At 39.8% G+C, this 22,992-nt stretch overlaps 1 protein-coding gene across 4 annotated transcripts in view; it reads left to right on the top strand.

The window, feature by feature from the left end:
- KMT2A (lysine methyltransferase 2A) overlaps positions 1 to 21,800 on the top strand; it is a 90,943-nt gene extending 69,143 nt beyond the window's left edge. For 3 of the 4 annotated variants that reach the window (XM_069066670.1, XM_069066669.1, XM_069066668.1), the window contains 12 exons: positions 141 to 301; positions 502 to 687; positions 894 to 5,172; positions 5,625 to 5,705; positions 10,235 to 10,299; positions 12,398 to 12,568; positions 14,038 to 14,112; positions 14,647 to 14,821; positions 14,991 to 15,098; positions 15,627 to 15,710; positions 16,054 to 16,183; positions 16,712 to 21,800. In XM_069066670.1, the coding sequence (XP_068922771.1) occupies positions 141 to 301; positions 502 to 687; positions 894 to 5,172; positions 5,625 to 5,705; positions 10,235 to 10,299; positions 12,398 to 12,568; positions 14,038 to 14,112; positions 14,647 to 14,821; positions 14,991 to 15,098; positions 15,627 to 15,710; positions 16,054 to 16,183; positions 16,712 to 16,987 (5,791 nt within the window). In that variant the 3' untranslated portion in view covers positions 16,988 to 21,800. Of the gene's footprint in view, positions 1 to 140; positions 302 to 501; positions 688 to 893; positions 5,173 to 5,624; positions 5,706 to 10,234; positions 10,300 to 12,397; positions 12,569 to 14,037; positions 14,113 to 14,646; positions 14,826 to 14,990; positions 15,099 to 15,626; positions 15,711 to 16,053; positions 16,184 to 16,711 lie in introns of all 4 variants that reach the window. The other variant, XM_069066667.1, reaches the window with a different exon arrangement.
- The last annotated feature ends 1,192 nt before the right edge of the window (positions 21,801 to 22,992 follow it).

Below are 22,992 nucleotides of genomic sequence, written 5' to 3'. Positions count from 1 at the left end.
AAGTAAAATTTATAAAATAGTAGCTAAACTTTACCAGTTGAAAAGTCAGGACCTCCTTATATGAGGTTTCAACAAACCTTATGGTTTCTTGATGCCTTGCTCGTGCTTAAGGTACTTTAAAAAAAACAACTTTTTTACAGATGTTCCAGGGTGTACTGGAGCACCACAGATGCTCGAAAGCGTTGTGTTTATACATGCAAGATAGTGGAATGCCGTCCTCCAATTGTAGAGCCAGATATCAACAGTACTGTTGAACATGATGAGAATAGGACCATTGCTCATAGTCCTACCTCTCTCACGGGTGAGTCTCTTATCAAGCTGGAATTTAAGTTGAATACTTGGAAGAAGTGTTTTGGGAGGAGAATGAGAAGAGATTATTGAGTATCTGTGATCTTGTTTCTCTCTAATCCAGTATTTTCACTGCTTGCTTTTAGTAAGTCATCAGCTTGATATCTTAACTAGAACCTACTTTTTTAATGAAATTTTTTTTTCCTTTGACAGAAATTCCACCAAGAGAGATTCGCAATACAGCTGAAATTATTAATCCTCCATCTCCAGACCGACCTCCTCATTCACATACCTCCAGCTCTTGTTTCTATCATGTCATCTCAAAAGTCCCCAGAATCCGAATGCCTAGCTATTCTCCAACACAGAGATCCCCTGGTTGTCGTCCATTGCCTTCTGCTGGTAAAGGGCTTTATTAGTTAAATGATGTGCTTAATTCATGAATAAGAATACCCACTCTGGTTTAGTTTTTTTTTCTTCAGTCAGTGCTGCTGTGATTAATTTTCTAGTTTTATAAATTTTACTAAACTATGTGTAGATATTTGAGACCAGTGGATATTGTGTATTTTTTTTTCCATTGTAGTCTTTCTATTTTTTCTCTCATTTAGGGAGTCCTACTCCAACTACCCATGAGATAGTCACAGTGGGAGACCCTTTACTCTCCTCTGGGCTTCGAAGCATTGGATCCAGACGTCACAGCACTTCCTCTCTGTCACCCCAGCGGTCCAAATTCCGGATAATGTCACCAATGAGAGCTGGGAATGCTTATTCCCGTCACAGTGTTTCCTCTATCTCTAGCATTGGTACCCCCGCTGATCATGACTCAAGTGTAAAAACAATTGACCACTTCCTAGGGTCATTAAATTCAAGCACTCCAAATACTTTGGGTCAAAACACTCCAACTTCTTCAAGTTCTCAAAGGACAATGGTTACAGTTGGGACTAAAGCAAGTCATATGGATGGAACTCCACCTTCAGAAATGAAACATATTTGTGCTGCAGACTTGTCAACTAAAAGCTCCTCCTTGAAAGTAGAGAAGGGCAAAATGTTTAATTCCAAGGGCTTAGAGGGATCAACACACACTGTGGCTTATCCTGGGAATCCTAAACCAGCCCCCCAGGCTCATAATACAACACCTAGTGAGGTAAATGTCAGTAAATTAGGCACTTTTGTTGAACCTTCTTCAGTCTCATTTTCTTCCAAAGAGGCCCTTTCCTTCCCTCCACTCCATTTGAGGGGACAAAAGAAGGAAAGAGATCAACATACAAATTCTACCCAGCCAGAAAACCTTTCTGCAGGTGAAGACATAGAAACTAAAGCATTGAAGCCACCTGGGGTGAACAGCAGATCATCTATTGCAAATGAACAAGTAACATCTAGTTCTAGAGAAAGAAGACAGAAAGGGAAAAAATCTGGTAAAGAAACTTTCAAAGAGAAACATTCCATTAAGTCTTTTCTGGATCCTGGTCAGGTAATGACTGGTGAGGAAGGAAAACTAAAGCCAGAGTTTGTCAATCAGGTTTTGACATCTGAGCATATAAGCCAGCGATCTTGTAATAATATTTCTTCTGAAAAGAGTGGGGATAAGGTCCTCCCTATGTCAGGGGGCACCAAAGCTCCATCTGTACATTTGGAAGGACCAGCTAAGGAATCACAGACACCTCGGAAACGCACAGTCAAAGTAACCTTGACACCATTGAAAATGGAAAGTGAGAGTCCATCCAAAAACACATTAAAAGAAATTGTTCCTGTTTCTCCATCCCAAGGAATGGAATCGGCAACTTTGGCAGAATCATCTTCAACTTCAGAAAGCCCAGGAGATGGCTCTGTGGCACAACCCAGCCTCAATGATACTTCATCCCAAGAATCTCAGAGTAACACCTATCCAAATCTTCCTGTCCAGGATAGAAACTTAATGCTCCAAGATGGCACCAAGGCCCAAGAAGATAGTTCCTACAAGAGGAGATATCCTCGCCGTAGTGCCCGAGCCCGTTCTAACATGTTTTTTGGGCTCACCCCTCTCTATGGAGTGAGATCCTATGGGGAGGAAGATATTCCATTCTTTAGCAGTTCTTCAGGCAAGAAACGAGGAAAGAGGTCAGCTGAAGGGCAGGTGGATGGGGCTGATGACTTAAGCACCTCAGATGAAGATGATTTATACTACTACAACTTTACCAGGACAGTGATTTCTTCAAGTGGGGAAGAGCGATTAGGATCCCATCATTTATTTCGGGAGGAAGAGCAGTGTGACCTCCCCAAGATTTCACAGCTAGATGGTGTAGATGATGGGACAGAGAGTGATACTAGTGTCACAACCACAACAAGGAAAGTCAATCAACTTCCCAAAAGAAATGGAAAAGAAAATGGGACAGAGAACTTAAAGCTTGATCGAGCTGAAGATTCTGGGGAAAAGGAACATGTCATCAAGAGTTCAGCTGGTCATAAAACTAATGAACCAAAGATGGACAACTGCCATCCTGTAAGCAGGGTGAAAACACAAGGACAAGATTCTTTGGAGGCCCAGCTCAGCTCACTGGACTCTGGCCGCAGGGTCCACACAAGTACCCCTTCAGATAAAAACCTGCTAGATACTTATAACACTGAGCTTCTGAAATCTGATTCTGACAACAACAATAGTGATGACTGTGGGAACATCCTACCATCAGATATCATGGACTTTGTGTTAAAGAATACTCCATCCATGCAGGCTTTAGGAGAGAGTCCAGAGTCATCTTCATCTGAACTTCTGACTCTTGGGGAAGGGTTGGGTCTTGACAGCAACCGTGGAAAAGATATGGGCCTCTTTGAAGTGTTTTCTCAGCAGTTACCAACAGCAGAGCCTGTGGATAGTAGTGTGTCTTCCTCTATGTCAGCAGAGGAACAGTTTGAGTTGCCTTTAGAGCTCCCATCAGATCTCTCTGTCCTAACTACCCGGAGCCCCACTGTACCTAGCCAGAACCCAAACAGACTGGCAGTAATCTCAGACACAGGGGAGAAGAGAGTGACAATCACAGAAAAATCTGTGACCTCAACTGAAAGTGATTCAGCACTGTTGAGTCCAGGAGTAGATCCAACCCCAGAAGGTCACATGACTCCAGATCATTTCATCCAAGGGCATATGGATGCAGACCATATTGCTAGCCCTCCCTGTGGTTCAGTAGAACAAGGACATGGCAACAACCAGGACTTAACTAGAAACAGCAGCACTCCTAGCCTTCAAGTTCCTGTTTCTCCTACCGTTCCCCTTCAGAATCAGAAATATGTTCCCAGTTCTACAGACAGCCCTGGTCCATCTCAGATTTCAAATGCAGCTGTCCAAACCACTCCACCTCACATGAAACCAGCCACTGAAAAACTCCTTGTTGTCAATCAGAATATGCAACCACTTTATGTTCTCCAAACCCTTCCAAATGGAGTGACTCAAAAAATACAGCTGACCCCCTCAGTTAGTTCTGCCCCTAGTGTAATGGAAACCAACACTTCAGTGCTTGGGCCCATGGGCAGTGGTCTCACTTTAGCCACAGGACTGAATCCAAGTTTGCCATCATCTCAGTCTTTGTTCCCCCCTTCTAGCAAAGGATTGCTCCCCATGACTCATCATCAGCACTTACATTCCTTTCCTGCAGCTACTCAAAGTAGTTTCCCACCCAACATGAATAATCCTACTTCAAGCTTGTTAATTGGTGTCCAGCCTCCTCCAGATCCCCAACTTTTGGTTTCAGAAACTAATCAGAGGACAGACCTCAGTACTACTTCAACTACTCCACCTCCTGGGTTAAAGAAAAGGCCCATATCTCGCCTACACTCAAGAAAGAATAAAAAGCTTGCTCCTTCAAGCACTTCATCATCTATTGCCCCTTCTGATATGGTCTCTAACATGACTCTGATTAATTTTACACCCTCCCAGCTTTCAAACCATCCAAGTCTATTAGATTTGGGATCACTTGGAAATACCACCTCCCACCGAACAGTCCCCAACATCATCAAAAGGTCAAAGTCTGGTATTATGTACTTTGAACAGACACCCTTGTTACCACAGAGTGTGGGAGGAGCTGCTGCTTCAACAGTTGGGACATCAACAATAGGCCCAGATACCAGCCACCTCACAGCAGGACCTGTTTCTGGTTTGGCATCAGGTTCCTCTGTTCTTAATGTTGTTTCCATGCAAGCTACAACAGCCCCTACCACTGGTGGATCAGTTCCAGGACATGTTTTGGGGCAGGGCTCAGTCACATTAACCAGTCCAAGGTTGCTTGGTGCCCCAGACATTGGCTCAATAAGCAACCTCTTGATCAAAGCCAGCCAGCAGAGCCTGGGGCTTCAGGAACAGCCCATGACTTTGCCACCAGGATCAGGAATGTTTTCACAGCTGGGAACATCACAGACCCCTTCCACTGCTGCAATGACAGCTGCATCCAGTATTTGTGTGCTTCCCTCCACCCAGACTGTGGGCATGACAGTTGCTCCTTCATCTAATGAACCAGAAGGATCCTATCAGCTTCAGCACATGACCCAACTACTTGCCAGCAAAACTGGGATTCTCCCCTCCCAGTTGGACGTTGCTTCAACTTCAGGGAGCCAGTTGTCAAGCTTTCCCCAGCTGGTTGATGTTCCCAACAACACAGGAATAGAGCAGAGCAAGGCTTCATCCTCAGTTATGCACGCTAGCTCAGCCTCTCCTGGGGGTTCCCCATCTTCCGGCCAGCAGTCAGCAAGCAGCTCAGTGCTAGGACCTACCAAGTCCAGGCCAAAAGTCAAACGGATTCAACTGCCTTTGGACAAGGGGAATGGTAAGAAGCACAAGGTTTCCCACATGCGGACCATTTCCTCTGAAGCACACATTCCAGATCCAGAAGCCAACCCTACATCCCTGAAGTCAGTGACAGGGTAAGAAAAGCCATTGGTTATGTTGTGTCATCAGAAGCTAGGTTCTGAACAGGGGTGGATTTAAAACTTTTCCTACTGTTGTCTATTTTCCTGTTGTTCTTTCCCCACAGAAATTATTGGGGGGGGGGGTTTGTTTTTGATATGGTTTGAATGTATTACAGTGACAGTTACAAGAGCAAATTCAATCCCATCAGTGGGTGTTAAGGCTCTAGAGAAGAAACTTTGTCTCTGTTTAGTCATTTATTGGCGTTTGAAGCCCTTCACGATTGCTTTTATTTCTTCTTTGTCTGAGGTTACCAGGGAACAGTTATTTCTATTTGGGGAGTCATCTTGAGGACAGTCACCAGCTAGCTAATCCTCATAGGGGTTTATTCCATATGACTAGGCCTTTTAGTTTAACCTAAGTATTTCTCAGTAGGTTCTTTGAACAGTCCTAAACACTTCTTTTCCAGGACTCCAGGATCAAAGTCAGATGTTCAGGATACAACTAACATGGATCAGTCATCACAAAAGGATTGTGGACAGTCTACAAGGTAAGCTGAAAAGAAGACTTTAGTTTAGGATTATATAGTCTTCTGCTTGTATCGTTTTAAAAATTTGCCCTGATTCGCTTTGGTTTGTTTTTTTTATTTATTTTTAACATTCTTTTCTTTTTAAATTTTGAGTTCTAGGTTCTCTCCTTCCCTTCCACTACCTCCCTCACCCACTAAGAAGGCAAGCCATGTAATATCAATAATTATACATGTGAAATCATGCAAAACATATTTCCATATTGGCTGTATTTCAAAAAAAAAGCAAGAAAAATAAAGTAAGAAAATTATACTTCAATTAGCACTCAGAGTTCTACAGTTCTCTCTTTGGAGGTGAATAGCATTTTTCATCATGAGTTCTTAGATCATTATATTGATCAGAGTACCCAAGTCTTTTAACAGTTGATCATCATTACAACATTACTATTACTGTACACAGTGAACTCTAGGTTTTTCTCACTTCACTTTGCATCAGTTCATGTAAGTCTTGCTATGTTTTTCTGAAACTACCCACCTCATCATTTCTTTTAGTGCAATAGTACTCTATGACAATCTTGTTCAGCCATTCCCCAATTGATGAGCATCTCTTCAATTTCCAGTTCTTTACCACCACAAAAAGAGCTTCTATAAATATGTGTGTATGTGTGTATATACATATATATAGGTCTTTTTGTCTTTTCTTTAATCATTTTAGGATGCAAACCAGGTAATGGTATTGTGGGTACAAGGGTATGCATGGGTTTGCCCAGTATGCCCTTTGGGCATAGTTCCAAATTGTTTTCCAGAATGGTTGGACCAGTTCACACTTCTACCAAGAGTTCATTATTGCACCTATTTTTCTTTCATCCAGTCCAACATTTATCATTTCTGAGAGAGATGAAGATGATAGATATCTCAGAATTGTTTTAATTTGCATTTTTCTAGTCAGTAGTGATTTAGAGCTTTGAATTCTTCTGAAAACTATGTTAATATCCTTTGACCACTTATCAAATGGGGAATGGCTCTTATTTTTATATTTCTGTACTCAGTATATATTTGAGAAATGAGATCTTTATCAGAGAAACTTGCCATCAGAATTTTTTATATTACTTCATTGTCCATGGTACCTTTCAGCAAAATGCAGTTTCCCTGATTATCTGCTTCAACTGGGTCTGTTTTTGCTTTTGCTTTGTCTGAGATGGTTGCTACTCCTGTTCTTTTTATTTCAGCTAAAGCATATCAGATTCTGCCCCAACCCTTTATTTCAACTTGTGTTTTTCTGTTTCAAGTATGTCTCTTGTAAACCAATGTACTGTTGGATTTTGGTTTCTCATCCATTCTACTATTTGCTTCTGTTTTATGGGTGAGCTCATCCCATTCACAGTTACAATTACTAACTGTGTATTTCCCTACAGGGACAGCTAGGTGTCTCAGTGGACAGAGTACCAGGCCTGGATTCAGGAAGACTCATCTTCCTGAGTTCAAATCTGACCTCAGGCACTAACTAGCTGTGTGATCCTGGGCAAGTCAGTTAACCATGTTTGCCTCGGTTTCCTCATCTGTAAAATGAGCTGGAGAAAGATGTGGCAAACTATTCCAGTAGCTTTGCCAAGAAAACCCCCAATGGGGTCACAAAGAATTGGTCATGACTGAAACATCTGAACAACAACAATTTCACTTCATCCCATCATCTTCTGTTTCTTCCTCTTTCTCATTTTATTCTGTCTCTCCTCAAAAGTCTGTTCTGCTTCTCATCACTGTTTCCCTTACTTAAACCATTCTCCCCTTATTCTCTCCCCTCCCTTTTCTTATCCCCTTCCCTTTCTGTTTCCCTATTGGGTAAGTTACATTTCTATATACAACTCTGTGTGTGTGTGTGTGTGTGTGTGTGTGTATTCTAATGCTAGTGAGGTTCAAGCATTGCCTGCTGCCTCCCCACCCCCACCATTTTCCCCTCCATTGTAAAAGCTGTTCCTTGCATGCTTCTTCTACGTAAGAAAATTTTCTCCCTTCCAGTATATCCATCCTTCTCCCCTCTTCATTTTTTTGGAGTTCATTCCAATATAATCACCTCACACCCATGTACTCTATCTACACAAATTCCTTTAAACTGCCCCAGTTGTGAAAAATTTCTTAGTAATTACATGTATTATCTTCTTCCCATATAGGAACACAAATTTAATTTTGAATCCCTTTTTATTATTCTTTCATGTTTACCTTTTTATCCTCCCTCCTGAGTCTTCTGTTTGAATGTTAGATTTTCTATTCAACTCTGGTCTTTTCATCAGGAATGCTTGAAAGCCCTCTATTTTGTTAAATATCCTCTTTTTTTCCCCTCTGAAATTATTTTCTGTTTTGCTGGATAGGTGATTCTTATGTAATCCTAGCTCCTTTGCCCTCAAGAATATCACATTCCAAGCCCTCTGATCCTCTAATGTAGAAGCTGCTCAATGTTGTTTTATCCTGACAGTACCTCCACAATATTTGAATTGTTTCTGCTAGCTACTTAGAACTCCTTGACCTGGGAGTTCTAGAATTTGGCTATCATATTCCTAGGAATTTTCATTTGGGGATCTCTTTCAGGAAGGTGGATTCTTTCAATTTCTATTTTGCCCTCCGGTTCTAGAATATTAAGGGAATTTTCCTTGATAATTTCTTGAGAGATGGTATTTAGGCTCTTCTTTTTTTTCATGGTTTGTAGGTTAGTCCAGTACTTCTTAAATTATCTTTCCTGGATCTGTTTTCCAGGTTGGTTGTTTTTCCAGTGATAAATTTAACATTTTCTTCTTATTTTTCTTTTTATAATTTTGTTTTACTGTTTTTTAATGTCTAATGGAGTCATTAGCTTTCATTTTCCCAGTTCTAAATTTTTAAGGAATTATTTTCTTCAGCAAGCTTTTGTACCTCCTTTTTCCATTTGGCCAGTTCAACTTTTTAAGGAATTCTTTTCGTCAGTGAATTTTTGTACTTTTCTTCCATGTGGCCAATTCTGTTTTCTAAGGAGTTCTCATCAGTGGATTTTTGTTCCTCTTTTACCATTTGGCCTATTTTTGTTTTTTTAAGGTGTTATTTTTTTGTAGCTCCTTTACCAGACTGTTTTCTTTTTTCATGATTTTTTTGTATCAGTCATTTCTTTTTCCAGTTTTTCTTCTCTCTCTCTTACTTAGTTTTTAAAATCCTTTTTGAGCTCTTCCAGGAATTGGGAGAAGAGGGCTGAGACCAATTCATATTTTTCTTTGATACTGTGCATGTGGCTTTTTTTTTTTTTGGACATTTTTGTCTTAGGAATTCATGTTTTGGTCTTCCCTGTCACCATGGTAACTTTATTCCTTTTTTTTTTTTTTATTTTGTGCTCATTTTTCCAGCCTGTTTCTTGACTTTTAACTTTATTTTAAAGTTGGGCTCTGCTCTGGAGGCACTGTCCCAAGCTTCAGATTTTTTCTGCTGCTGTTTTCAGAGCTATTTCTGGGGGTCTCTAAGATTTCAGTTCTTCCAAGGTGCTATGCTCTAAGAAGAACTGTAGTCATTGTCCTTCTGACCTATGCTCTGGTTTGTGAGCAACCACAAGCACTCTTTTCTGCCTTGGAAGTGTGACCACAGTTCCTGCTGGTATTCTTCCTCCCCTGGAACTGTGACCCAAAACCACCTCTGAGCAGTGCAACAGAGTCCTGTCCCCAATGCTAGCAAAGAGTCCTCTGTAATCTACTTCTTACCGGTTGTCCCCCACCATCTTACTGTCTCTGGGCTGAGAACTCCTGAAGCCATCTCTCCTAAGGCCTGCTGCTGGCTTGTCAGGGCATGGTCTGCACTGGACTGACAGACCTTTCCTGCTGACCTTCTAAATTGTTTTGGATTAGAAAATAGTTTTACCCCATCATTTTGTTGGTTCTGCCGTTTTAGAATTTGTTTTGTGTTATTTTAACCCTGGATGGGAATTAGGGAGAGTTCACACAAGTTTCTACCTTTACTCCATCTATCTTGGCTCCACTCCTGTCCCAGTTATATTGTTGTTAATTTTAAAAGTCAGAGTGGGTAAGATTCAAATGAGACCTTGCAGTTTGCTCAAATTATTAGATTAAAACCAGTTTGGAAGTTAAAGTGTTAATAAGCCTCTCTTCCATTTTTCCATCCAAATACTGTGACCACAAAAAATAATTTTAAGGATCTCATTTACAACTTTTAAAATGAGGTTGTGGAATTTCTAGTTATCCTAAAATAGATAAAAGAAGTTGGGGGATATAATTTTCTAAAAGGACAATATTTTAGAGCAAATATTTCAGAAAAGGCAGTTGTAGATTTTGTACTTTCTAATACTTGGTATCTTTGAACAAGCAATATGCATATGAAATTAATTTGGAAAAGTATAAAATATATAAAAATATATAGTCTCATTTAGTACATTCTGTTTAATATCCTGTTCTCACCCCCTCCACTCCCTACCTCCCTCTCCCCCAGACACTGATCTGTGTAACTGGCATTGCTAAATCATATGCTATTATTTTTGAGTTGCAATAGAAATGATATTTTCTTAACATTTGGTTTTCTTTGTCTAGGCAAGTGACTGCAATTCAAGAAGAATTGCCAACACAGAATTCAACAAATGAGCAAGAAAGTGCAGGTAAGTATGTGGTCATCAACTAAACAGGAAATTTTTGGTGGCTTATCTATTATCTAAAGAAGTCCCAAAAATAAATACTTGGACATTTTTCTGCTGCCTTAATAGCAGTGTAGGATTTACATAATTAGTGAAGTGGCTTCACTAAAGGAAACTAACCTTCATTATTCTCATTATTGTTGTTATATAGCAGGAGATGTAAGAAAGCCTGCTTTTAGTTATAAGCCCTGATATGTACACCTGCCATTTTCTTACTCATTCTCACTATGAAGTGGTGAAGTAAATCAGGAAGTCACATTCCATGTGCATATATAGGATATAGTTCAACATAAAAAACCCTCTCCAAGTTAATTTATTGACTTAATTTACTACCCATTAAAATCCCATTTGGGTTACTTTGTAGAATCATGTAAAATGATGAAATTTACATGGGGAGAGGGGAGACAGGCAGATTTATCAAGGGGGTAATTGGTAGGGGAAGCTAATTAATAAAGACTTTAAAAAACAATAAAGTATTTTAAAATAACTGCCATTATATAGCACTTTAAATTATAGTTATATAACACTGCAAAGTGCTTCATATATACATATATATGTGTGTGTATATATATATATATATACATATATATATATATATTTTTTTTTTTGCTTTTTGGAGGGCAGTTGGGTTTTAAGTAACTTGCCCAAGGTCACACGGCTAGTTTTTTTTTTGTTTGTGTGTGTTAAGTGTCTGAGGCTGGATCCAAACTCAGGTCCTCCTGACTCCAGGGCCAGCACTCTACTCACTGCGCTACCTAGCCACCCCTCTTCATATGTATTTGATGATCATAGCACTCAAGTGTAAAGTTATTCTCATTTTACAAATGAGGAAATAGGCTTAGGAACTGAGTGACATGATCCATGGTCATACAACTAATAAGTTGAAAGGCTCAACTCTCAGAAGAATAGTCATTGATGATTAATCATTAACTTGGAAGGACACTCTGAGTGTCCCAGGATTCACTGGTTGGCCTTATGCTTTTTAACATTTTTATCCTTAACTTCAGTACAAAGATAAAATGTTTATCATATTTACAGCTAACTTAAAGATAGATTAGAATAGTCACTGCACTGAAGGACAGAATTAGGATCCAAAGTGTCTGGACAGATATCTGAAAAAAAGAACTGGAAGCTTTAACGGAGTACAGGTTCAATTTGAGATAGGGTAATATGAAGCCTAGGAAATTAAGGTGATCTTGGTCAACAATAAGAGGCCACTTTTCCAGAATTAAGATGTGATAGTCCTATTGTATTCTGCCCAGGTTGGATCACATCTGGAATATTGTTTAGTAAGGGCATTAATAAGCTAGGAAATGCCTAAAGGAGAGCAAGCAGAATACAGAAGAACTATGTGTCCATGTCATTAAGATCAGTTGAAGAAATTAGGTATGGTTAGCCTGTAGAAGAGAGGACTCAGAAAGGATGTGATAGCCACCTTTAAGTATCTGAAAGGTGTCATGTAGAAGAAGGGATAGACTACTTCTGTTTGATCCCAAAATGTAGAACTAGATGCAGTGAGTGAGAGTAGAAAAGAGACAGGTTTAGGCTTCATATCAGGAAAACTTCTTAACAATTAGAGCTGTTCCATATAAAAATGGACTCTCTGGGAAGTTATGGGTTTCACACTAGAGATCTTCAAGAAGTTGGATGACCACTTATCTGATATATTGTAATCAGGATTCTTTTTCAGAAGATTGTTTTTTTCAAGTATGAATTGAACAAAAAGGCCTCTGAGGACATTTCCTGAAATTCTATGACTCCTAAGTTAAAGGTTGGAAAACTCTGGATCTTAAGTAATTTATCCATCCATTACTATAGATGATGTATTAACAAAAGAATGACTTTTTGTTATAAGGCAACCAATGAGAGAAGATTCCCAGACATTTTGACTTGGGACATTGTCAGATTTTTCTAATTCCTCATAGGGAATAACCTGACTACTCACTAATTCTTTGAATCTGATGTGATATAGTTACCCCTGTGGAATCCATTCAAGAAAAGGAAAACTGTCAGCAGAAATAATTACAGAAGTCTGTCTCTGATTTTATTTTCTGTCTCTTAGAACCCAAAGTGACTGAAGAAGAGGAAAGCAACTTCAGTTCTCCATTGATGTTTTGGTTACAGCAGGAACAAAAGCGGAAGGAAAGCATTGGAGAGAAAAAGCCAAAGAAAGGGCTTGTTTTTGAAATATCAAGTGATGATGGTTTTCAAATTTGTGCAGAAAGCATCGAAGGTGTGTGGACTGAAGTGTTTGGCTGCTCCATAAGGTTCAGAAGATTCTACCATCATTATCTGTTTCAGCTTAATAGGGATTTTGGAGATCAGTGTATCAACTAATATTTATAGAGTACTAACTGTGTATTAGGCACTGTGATGGATGCTGTGAGGATTCAAAACAGTGTAAGAGTGGTTACTAAGTTTAGATTTTTTTTAATGCAACATAAGACACAGTCCATACCACATCTTCATTGAGTTCACAGTCTAGTAAGGGTAAACCATATAAGACTTTACTTCAAGTAAGTGATTTAAACAGTAAGTACTAAAAAAGTTCTGAGGAGGGAGAAATCATGGTTTTGAGTAATCAGAGAAGGTATTCAAATTGGATTTTGTTAGTCTTTGGGACAAGATTTGGGAAGAGCTTCCTTATCAGAAGGAACTTTGTGAACAAAGGCCCCAAGGCAAGACTACAAGGTAAATACCGGAGACTAGGACTAGAACATAACTCTGGCTGGAGGAAAAGGCTCCTGTTTAAAGTAATCAAAGGTAAGATTGAAAAAAAACAGGCCTTGAATGCCAGTTTAAGAAGTTTGTTGTTTATTTTATATGCCATGGGAGCCGTTAAGGTTTTTTGAATAGGGGAAATGCTACAAAGAGAACAATATTTTACTAAAATCTAGTAGAAGCATCCAAGATGGATAGTACTAGAAGAACTGTTATTAAAAATAGAAAAAGTGAAAAAGTAATTAGTTTTATTGGTAGGGACATATGTGTTTGGTTTTAAATATAGGACATAGCATAGATTAAGAATTTATAGGGACCTCAGAAGCCATCTGGTGTAGTCTTCCCCCCCCCCCCATTTTACAAATGTTGGACTTGCGGGAGTAAGACATTCAAGGGACGATGTCCAGAAGTTGAGGATCAAAATAAGAGTTTAAATGATCCATCCAAAATAACATTACTTAAAATAGGACTAGAGTTTGAGGGAGAGAGCAGGTATAGATTTAGGAGTTACCTTCACAGAGGTGAAAATTTTAACATTAGATGAGCTTTCCCAGGGTAGAATGTCTATGTGAAGAAGAGAGGACCAGGGACCGAATCTTTGGAGAATGCACTTATATTGTATAAGATGGAAAGAAATTATATACTTGGACAAGTTGCTGAGGAATGCTTTGGCCAGGGGCAAGAATAAAGGGAATATTATCAGGCACTGAAGTTAAAAGACCCAAATCATGCGACTTAGAGATACAGATTGTTTGGGAAATATGTAAAATTGGCATTTCATCCTGTTATTGCCCTGTCTTCTCTTATAGAAGCTCTGGTAGGTATTGTATTTTCTGGTTAAATACCAAACTGACTTAAAGGTGAAAGGAAAGCAACACTTAAGGTGCCGTAGCTCCTAAGCATATAAGACTGGTACAGGCTACTAATGTGATGAGAAATGCACTTAAAAGTTTTGTTACCTGTTCCTTAATACTATTACAGATGCATGGAAATCATTGACAGATAAAGTTCAGGAAGCCCGATCCAATGCTCGTCTGAAACAACTTTCATTTGCAGGTAAAGCTATTGGCTTGTTCCTTTCTCAGTATTCCAGTAACTTGTTGATTTGAACCAATATATAATTGATTATATGTGGAAGTGTGTCAAGGGGAGTGTACTTTTCAATTCCTGTTATTATTGAAAGTCTAGTCAATTCTAGCAGCTCAGGAGATATGAGGGGAAACCCTTAGGTGTGAAAGGGAAAGCTTTGTCAAAAAATATAAAGTCCTTTCTCTGTCAACGTATGCTTTGATATTTAAGTAGTTTGCTTTTCTGTAAACTGAGGCTTTGCATTCCATTTGATCCTCTCAGGTTATGTTTATGGAGATGTTAGTGACCTGAAGACCTGGACAGTCTTCTCTTTGGCACTGAAATCAGATCAACTCCTTCTGAATTTGTCAGGGAAGATTATTAATTAAAGATCTAATGCCAACTTCTGACTTGTTCATAGTCCAAGTTCTGTGGTGACTTTGGAAGGATTTTCTGTAGTTTGGCTAACTTTTTAGTATTACAGTTTCCTGTTACCAGTCCTAATGCTTATGATCTTTGCAGGTGTGAATGGCTTGAAGATGCTAGGGATTCTTCATGATGCAGTTGTGTTCCTAATTGAGCAGCTTTCTGGGGCCAAGCATTGTCGGAATTATAAATTTCGATTCCACAAACCAGAGGAGGCCAATGAACCCCCCCTGAATCCTCATGGTTCAGCCAGAGCTGAAGTCCACCTGAGGCAAGTGCCATTCACCCATGGCTTGGAAAGTAGTTTTAGGTCTTCGTTTGTAGATAAATGCTACTGATGTCATCTTTTTCTTGGTATTTTCTGGACTATCACTGTCTCTCATTTCCAGCTTTCCTGCCTTAGGCATTTTTTGTAAATGATCTTTGATCTTTGATTCCAGGAAGTCAGCATTTGACATGTTCAACTTCTTGGCTTCTAAACATCGACAACCTCCTGAATATAACCCCAATGATGAGGAAGAAGAGGAAGTACAGCTGAAGTCAGCTAGGTAAGCAATTAAGTAGACAACGAATTAAAGAAGTTAAGTCAAAGGGAGGTGGTAGGATGAGAGAAAGATGCTAAATTTGTCTCTTGTTGCTACAACAAAAATCCATAACTTGTTTTAATTAGAGCTCTGGGGTTGCAAAAAAAAAAAAAGAGAGAGAGAGAGAAACATGAGTGACAACAGTGTCTAATTAGCAGAAAATTCGATTCTGTGAACCTGATCTGAAATTCACGTCACTGTAAATTGGTATTTGATTATTGGTTGTCTGTCCTCTTGTATAGGTATACTATACTGTGAAGATATCAATTCTCATTGATTCTTCCAAACCCCCTACAAGGTCACTGTCACCACCTTCATTGTCATCATGAGAAAGCATTTATGTGTTTAATTGTATATGCTCCTATGCTAGACACTCTAAAAGGAGCCACATAGTCATTATCTCCATCTTCTAGGAGCTTTAGTCCAAGACTTTGCCAGAGTAGTTTCTTCCATGAAGAGGTGTGGTTAAAAGTATATCCTGCTGTCTTTCAGAAGGGCGACTAGTATGGATTTGCCCATGCCCATGCGTTTCCGGCACTTAAAGAAGACTTCCAAGGAAGCAGTTGGGGTCTACAGGTATGACTGAATCCATGAAAGCTTTTCTAAAATCAGAGTGGAATTAATAGGTAGAGTAGACTCTTTTTACAAATGGCATTGGTTACAAATTATAGCTATTTTTGGTAGCTGAATAAAGGATCCTCACTTAATGAATTTACTGACTAACTGTTCAGACTTCCACTTCACATCATATCCCTTCATCAAGAACAGAGAACAACTTCTGTGAGGTGTATAGGTCCAGATTCTGTTTCCTACAATCCTAGGGGATAAAGGTCAGCAGATTGTTGTAGACTTAACTGGCAAATTCCATGTAATTGAATGTCAGCTAAATGGACTCTTTTTGTTTCTGTTTTTGTCCTAGGTCTCCCATCCATGGCCGGGGCCTGTTCTGTAAGAGAAATATTGATGCAGGCGAGATGGTGATCGAGTATGCAGGCAACGTCATCCGTTCCATACAGACTGACAAGCGAGAGAAGTATTATGAGAGCAAGGTGAGATAGATTCTGTCACTGTCACTGCTCATTTCACCTGTTGTAGTCAAGAGAAAAGATGAGTGTGGAATAGCATAAAGAAAAAGGAGGTGCTGGATGTTTTTTCAAAAGGCTTACTATTTCAGCACTAGCAATTATCATAAGCACAGATTGGAAGTCCTAGGAAATAGAAGTTGAGATTAAGGGGAACTGTTAAAAATTCAGTTGAAATTGAAAGTAGCTTTGAAAACCTAGAGATGTTTACCAAGGGTAGACAACTCCATTTTTCAGGGCTTCTCCTACCTTCCTAGTGGAATGGAGAAGCCATTGGTTCTGATACCTACTATCCAGTGAAACTTACAGGAAACAGTCTTGAAGTATGCTCACCAGGAGAGTCCCATCAGCATAACTGGGGTTTGACCAGCACTCAGATATAATCAGCTTTGCTTAGCTAAGGCCATATGTATTGTAAAAAGAGCAAAGGGCAAAAATCCCAAACTTGAATTACAACCAAAGCTTTATTCTCTGTCTCCCTCTCGGGCATTATAGGGCATTGGCTGCTACATGTTCCGCATTGATGACTCAGAGGTAGTGGATGCCACCATGCATGGGAATGCTGCACGATTTATCAACCATTCATGCGAGCCCAACTGCTACTCTCGGGTCATCAACATTGATGGGCAGAAGCACATTGTCATCTTTGCAATGCGTAAGATCTACCGTGGAGAGGAACTCACTTATGACTATAAGTTCCCCATTGAGGATGCCAGCAATAAGCTGCCCTGCAATTGTGGCGCTAAGAAATGCCGAAAATTCTTAAACTAAAGTTGCTCTTTTTCTCATTCCTCATTGTGGGAGTTGCAAGACCCAGGGCCACCCAAAGCAATGCTGAAGGCTTTTTACAGCAGCCAAGGGTTTCAGGATTAGGTGGGCTCAGTTGAGGGATCTCCTTTTTGACTGAGCTCCCTTCCCTTGGGTCCCATTTTCACATCATGCAATGTGATCATAATCCTGGTAAGAGGTGAGGTCACAAAGAGAAGATTGGTAATGGACTTTCTTTCTGGCACCTCTGGAATTCGCACACCAATATGAGGAGGGGAAAGGGGCCCCTAACAGATTTGCCTGGAGAGAGCCTATAAAGGGTTTTATCAGGAGAAACGGGATTTTCCTGAACATCTCCCTAGGGGAAGTTGGTATCTTGCTGCCAGCCTCTGCTTGGCCTATTTGCGAAGCACTGTTAGTGAGGTGGCCAGAGTGGCCAAGCAGGGTCAAGAGAACAGTATAGGTCAGACACCTCAGAGTTGGCTGGCCAGGCCCAGCCTACATCCATCTCTTGATTGAAAGAAATGTTTAATGTTTTTAACTTAGCGCCCTTCCACCTAAGAATTCATTTCTGGTCATGAGGCAAGATGCCTAGCGCCTTTGTTGACCGAAAGGGCTGTTTTGGGGTTGTGCCAATGAATTACCAAACACTTGAGCCTGCCTATAGGCTTTGTAGTGGGAGTGTTACCCCATAATAAGCCTTATCTCAACCAGTTACTTTTCTTGACGGTAGGAGCAGCTTCCTTCTCTCTCCCATTCCTTCTCTTCATTTTTCTCTTGACTTCCATCCCACCACTTCTCCATTTTTCTTTCTGGGTGGTGAGTGAAGTTGACTCCCTATTCAAGGACACACACTCCACTCCACTTTGTGTCTACAAAAAATCATTTGAACCAGTAAGCACTCCAGAGGGGATATGGATACAAGCCACCAGAAATAGATAAGTTTGGGAGGAATCTTTATCAACCCAAGCTCCAGTGGAAAAGAAAAGAAAAATGTAGCATGGGCTGTTTTAAGAGGGAAAAAATATTTAAATAGGATTTGGATCATGTAGCTTACTAAGAATTTCATATCCAAGTTGATGACGTCCTCCCCCTCCCAAGCCCCCGTTGCTAGGATACAGTTACTTTGATTTATTCTTTGTGAAGACATAGGAAGGCCAAATTCCTAAATGGTCAATCTCCATTGAAAGCTAAAGGCAGAACACTAAGGTTGTAAGACCCTGAAGGAGTAGGTTACCATGTGTTGAGGGAGCTCTACCATCTGGGCTAAATCTCTTGTCAGAGCAGATAAAAATGACACTACTGCCGAGGTTCCTCCTCTAGGACATGGTCAAAGCAGCATCAGACTAACTTCTCTCTCCTTTCCTTCTTTCCTTCCTCCCTTTCTCCCCAAGACAGTGTCCTGAATCTGTTAAATTAAGACATTGGATTTTACTCTGTTCTGTTTACAGTTTAATATTTAAGGTTTTATAAATGTAAATATTTTTTGTATATTTTTCTATGAGAAGCACTTCATAGGGAGAAGCACTTATGACGAGGCTATTTTTTAAACCGTGGTATTATCCTAATTTAAAAGAAGATCTGTTTTTAATAATTTTTTTATTTTCATAGGATGAAGTTAGAGAAAATATTCAGCTGTACACGCAAAGTCTGATTTTTTTTTCCTATCCAGTTTCCCCCACCCCCTGCCCCTACCCTCAGAAGGTATACTTTTTTGTTGTTTATCGTGTAAGCTTGTTCATGCCTTGTTGACTTAGGTAACTGTTTCCTGGGTTGCTCCTAGATTATAGAGAAGGAAGGTGGTCACACCTAAATACATTGGGCTTCTCCCTTCTTTCCTTCTTCTGCAAAGCTCCCAGCAGGCTACATTACTATGTTGGTACAATTCTTCTTTCACCCCCCTCCCAAAATGCATCTCTTTTTCTCTGGTTTCAGCACCAGGGCAAGACTTTTGTACTTTCCCATTCTCTTCTACTTCTGAGTTAGAAAACAAGAGCTTAGATGGCAGGCAGCTTGACATTTTTCCATCTCTATCTGCCTCATTTGTAGCCTCCATTTATCTCTGCTTCTAGTCTCCCCAGCAAATCTGCAAAAAAAAATCTTACTGACCCCCTAGACGCTTCCAGGGTGGCCCAATGGAACTAAAGCACAGTCATTCACAGAGAAACAGGTTTTCTCTCTGTCTTGGTTACTGGGCTTCAGAGCAGTTCAGTCCAACAGGAGATCAGTAATGGCTCTCAGTGGGACATCCTTCCTGGTCACAAGAAGCCCACCCTGTGGAAACTTAACAAAGCAATATCACTTAGCCCAGCGTACTCTGCCCCAGGACCCATGGTTCAGCCTGCGCCCTCCAACCTGGGCTCCCTTATCTCCTGTGACCTTAAGAACTTTGTCTGGTGGCTCTGCTGAAACACCATCACTCTCGCCAGCACTGTGGATAGGACAGCAAAGGCTACCTTGTCAGCGTGAAGAGAGGCTAGCAGTGGGCTGAGAAGAACAGTCCACTCAGATCTCAACCTTCCCTCTTTCTTCAGTCCATGACAAGATACAGTGACTCAAGGTGTTCCACTAGTATCTAATTTTCTTTCTTATTGCACTGTGTGAGGTTTTTTTGTAAATCTTATTTTTTTTTAATTTCAAAACAAAACAAAAAAACCTTAGGCTGCATTTATTACTGAAATGATTGATGCACTGATGGGTCAAGAATTCACTCTAAGAAGACCCAAAGGCCAGTCAGGGATGGGGAGAACTCAGCTGAATAGACCTAGTCGCTGCCTTATTAGGCAGTGCTATACTGTGAGAGACCTCCCTTCTCATTCCTTTCCTACCATACCCTAGGTATTAGGAAGAAAGTTACATCCTAATTCCACCCTGCTAACCCAAAAGCTAAGAAAGCACCTCTCTGAGTAACTACAGCTCATTCTTGAGCCCATTGCCAAAATTCAGCAGCATGGGAAATGAGAAGAGGGTCACTATCGGAAGTAGGAAAAGAAGGGGGTTAAGTAATAAACAGAAAATGCCTCTTGAGTTCATCTTGAAAAGTATCCAGAGGATTTGAGCACAGAAATTCAGACTGAGCAAACAGCATTGGGTCATTCCTAAGAATCTTTCAAGAAGCTTCCTTCAGAAATTCCCAAGCCCCTGAGGAGTAATAATTGTGTCTCTGGTTAGTTCTCTGTGAGAGAGCCAGTTCACTTAAATAGCTTTGCTGCTAGAACCTGTTGTGGCTGCATTAACTGGTGGCCATTGCAGCCAGTGAAAAACTATTCCAGTATCAGAGTGGCTGCATGGCACTGACACTTTGGCCAGGTCTTCTTGGTCCCTTTGCCTCTCCTCCATGACCGTCCAACACCATGATCTCCAGCACAGCCCCTCCTGCTTTCAGACCATTAACGAGGTTGGAGGAGAGAAGCCTTGGCAGCTACTATTAATTTTTCAACCAGACTCATTGACATTTGCAGGATCCAGTCCACCACCCTGCTTACCTCTGTCCTACCCTGGCCAATTCAGTAAACACCATGCAGCTCCCTTGATTTAAAAAAAAAAAAAAGATTTTAAAAATGAATGTATCTTTTTAAAGGACTTCTGTTCAATCACAAATATCTGAAAATACTAAAGGTCAAAACCTTGTTGGGTGTTTGTTGAATTTATTTGGGGGAGGGGGGAGGGAAGGGGATATTTGTAACAAACAGTTTTTTTTTCTCAAAGGAAAAAGCGGGTCATTGTAAAAGGCTGGGTGTAAACTTTGTTTCATTTCCTTCATTTCAAAGCAATACAAGGTTATTGAGCAGATGGTTTTGTGCCGAATCATGAATTCCAGTCAAGTCCAGACTACTTACTGGTTTTACACTCTTGAAAACTTGCAAGTTTTTTTTTGAATTTTCAAATTAATATAAATATGATATATATAGGAACTAATATAGTAATGCACCATGTAACAAAGCCTAGTTCAGTATCAGTCCATGGCTTTTAATTCTCTTAACACTATAGATAAGGATTGTGTTACAGTTGCTAGCAGAGGCAGGAAAATGTCAGTCTGGTGTTCCTCTGGGTCCCCAATGGCAAAAAAAAAAAAAAAAAAAGGAAAAACCAATCAAACTGCAGAAGTATCATCTAATAGGGATGCATCAACCAGCCCACACCAAGGGCTGGAAAGAATTGCACAAACCATGTCACCTGGAGCTTCTCTGCTGAGGATTTTTCTGCCCATGAATGTTACCAGTCAGTACCTGTACTTCTTGTTTCTCTATTTTTTGGTTATGAATGTTGGGATTACCACCTGCATTTAGGGGGGAAAATTGTGTTCTGTGCTTTCCTGGTATCTTGTTCTGAGGTACTCTAGTTTGTCTATCAACCAAGAAAATATACTTGTGGTGTTTCTTTTATTGAACTTTCAACAGTCTCTTTAGTAAATACAGGTAGTTGAATAATTGTTTCAAAAACTGAACAGATAACAAAATTCTGTTCCAGAAATAAGACATTTCTTAACTTTATCATGTATAACAGATCTTTTTGTTTTTGTTTTTTTCCTTGTGTTCTTCCAAGCTTCTGGTTTAGGGGGGGAAAGAAAAAAAAAAAAGGAATGTGTCTAAAGTCCATCAGTGTTAACTCCCTGTGACAGGGATGAAGGAAAATACTTTAATAGTTAAAAAAATAATAATAATGCTGAAAGCTCTCTACGAAAGACTGAATGTAAAAGTAAAAAGTGTACATAGTTGTAAAAAAAAAAGGAGTTTTTAAACATGTTTATTTTCTATGCACTTTTTTTTATTTAAGTGATAGTTTAATTAATAAACATGTCAAGTTTATTGCTGCAGATAGTGGAGCTTTATTTCCTTTCGGCAGAGGGATAGTTTGGGAGGTTTGGTGTGGGACTTCGGGCCAAAATACTTACGATTTTTTCTTTTTTCAAAAAATGGAAATCACTAAAAATGTTCCTCATTTCTATCCAAGTGTGATGCAGGAGAAAGAGTGCTGAGTTTTGAGTCAGAGGACCTGTCTATAATGCTCTGCTACTTAGTTTTTACATGACCTTGGGCAAACTCTGGACCTCACTTTGCTCATCTTAAAAACAAGGCCTCTGCAGATCCTTCCATTTCTAAATCTGTCATCTTGTGGCGACGACTCCTGCTTTACTAAGCCTTATACTCATTCCCATTCAACTCTAGTCCCTTTTTGCAGGGGCAGTGATTGAATTGGAGAAGAGATGAAATCGTTCCTTTTGGTTCTGCTCATTCTCCCTCCTTTGTCCAACTATTTAATGCAGCAGATATTTATTAAGCTAATGCTGCTTTGCGGAGCATTGTGTTAGATACTGAAAAAGGTAACAGTGGGTAAGAGAGTCCCTTCCTAGGAGGAGCTTATGGTTTTATTAGGTGAATTAATACTTTTAAGCACAACTATAATTCACAATTAATATAATTGCGTTAGAATTGCTAAACACCATGTTGTGTAGAATTGTTACTGGCTTACCTCCAAATACACTGGATGGAAAGCAATGAAGAAAACAATACTGGTATTTCTCATAAATGGTGAAAACTTATCCAGAAGTAATGGAATGAAAGGCAACATGGCACAGTGGATGTGACACTGGATTTGGAGTCAGGAAAACCCAAGTTCAAATCCTGTCTTGGATATTTACTAGATTTATTAACCTGAACAAGTCAATCATTTTGTGCCTCAGTTTCCTCATATGTAAAATAATTGGATTAATTGCCTCTCAGGTTTCTTCTGGCCCTATATAGCTGTGATCCCATTTAATGCCAGGGGATCATAGATCAACTAAATTAAACTCTACAAATAAAACCTGGAAATCAGTTCTGCCTTTATCCAACCCACCTTAAGCCTTAAATTTGATGTCCATAAGCTCTGTCACCTTCCTTCAGGGCATAGGTGAATAAATATTTAAAAACATTCAGCTAGTCATTCATTAACTCCAGGATGGGTCACATTGCAGCAAAGGCTGTGGTAGTGGGGGAGGAAGGAATGATTGTCTTCAAATATTGTCC

This window comes from Petaurus breviceps, unplaced genomic scaffold, assembly GCF_028583685.1.
Source record: "Petaurus breviceps papuanus isolate PSGF00001 unplaced genomic scaffold, PetGlider_PUasm1.0 90723, whole genome shotgun sequence".
In the NCBI taxonomy this organism is placed as follows: Eukaryota; Metazoa; Chordata; class Mammalia; order Diprotodontia; family Petauridae; genus Petaurus; species Petaurus breviceps.
This window is presented reverse-complemented; position numbering and strand designations above follow the sequence as displayed.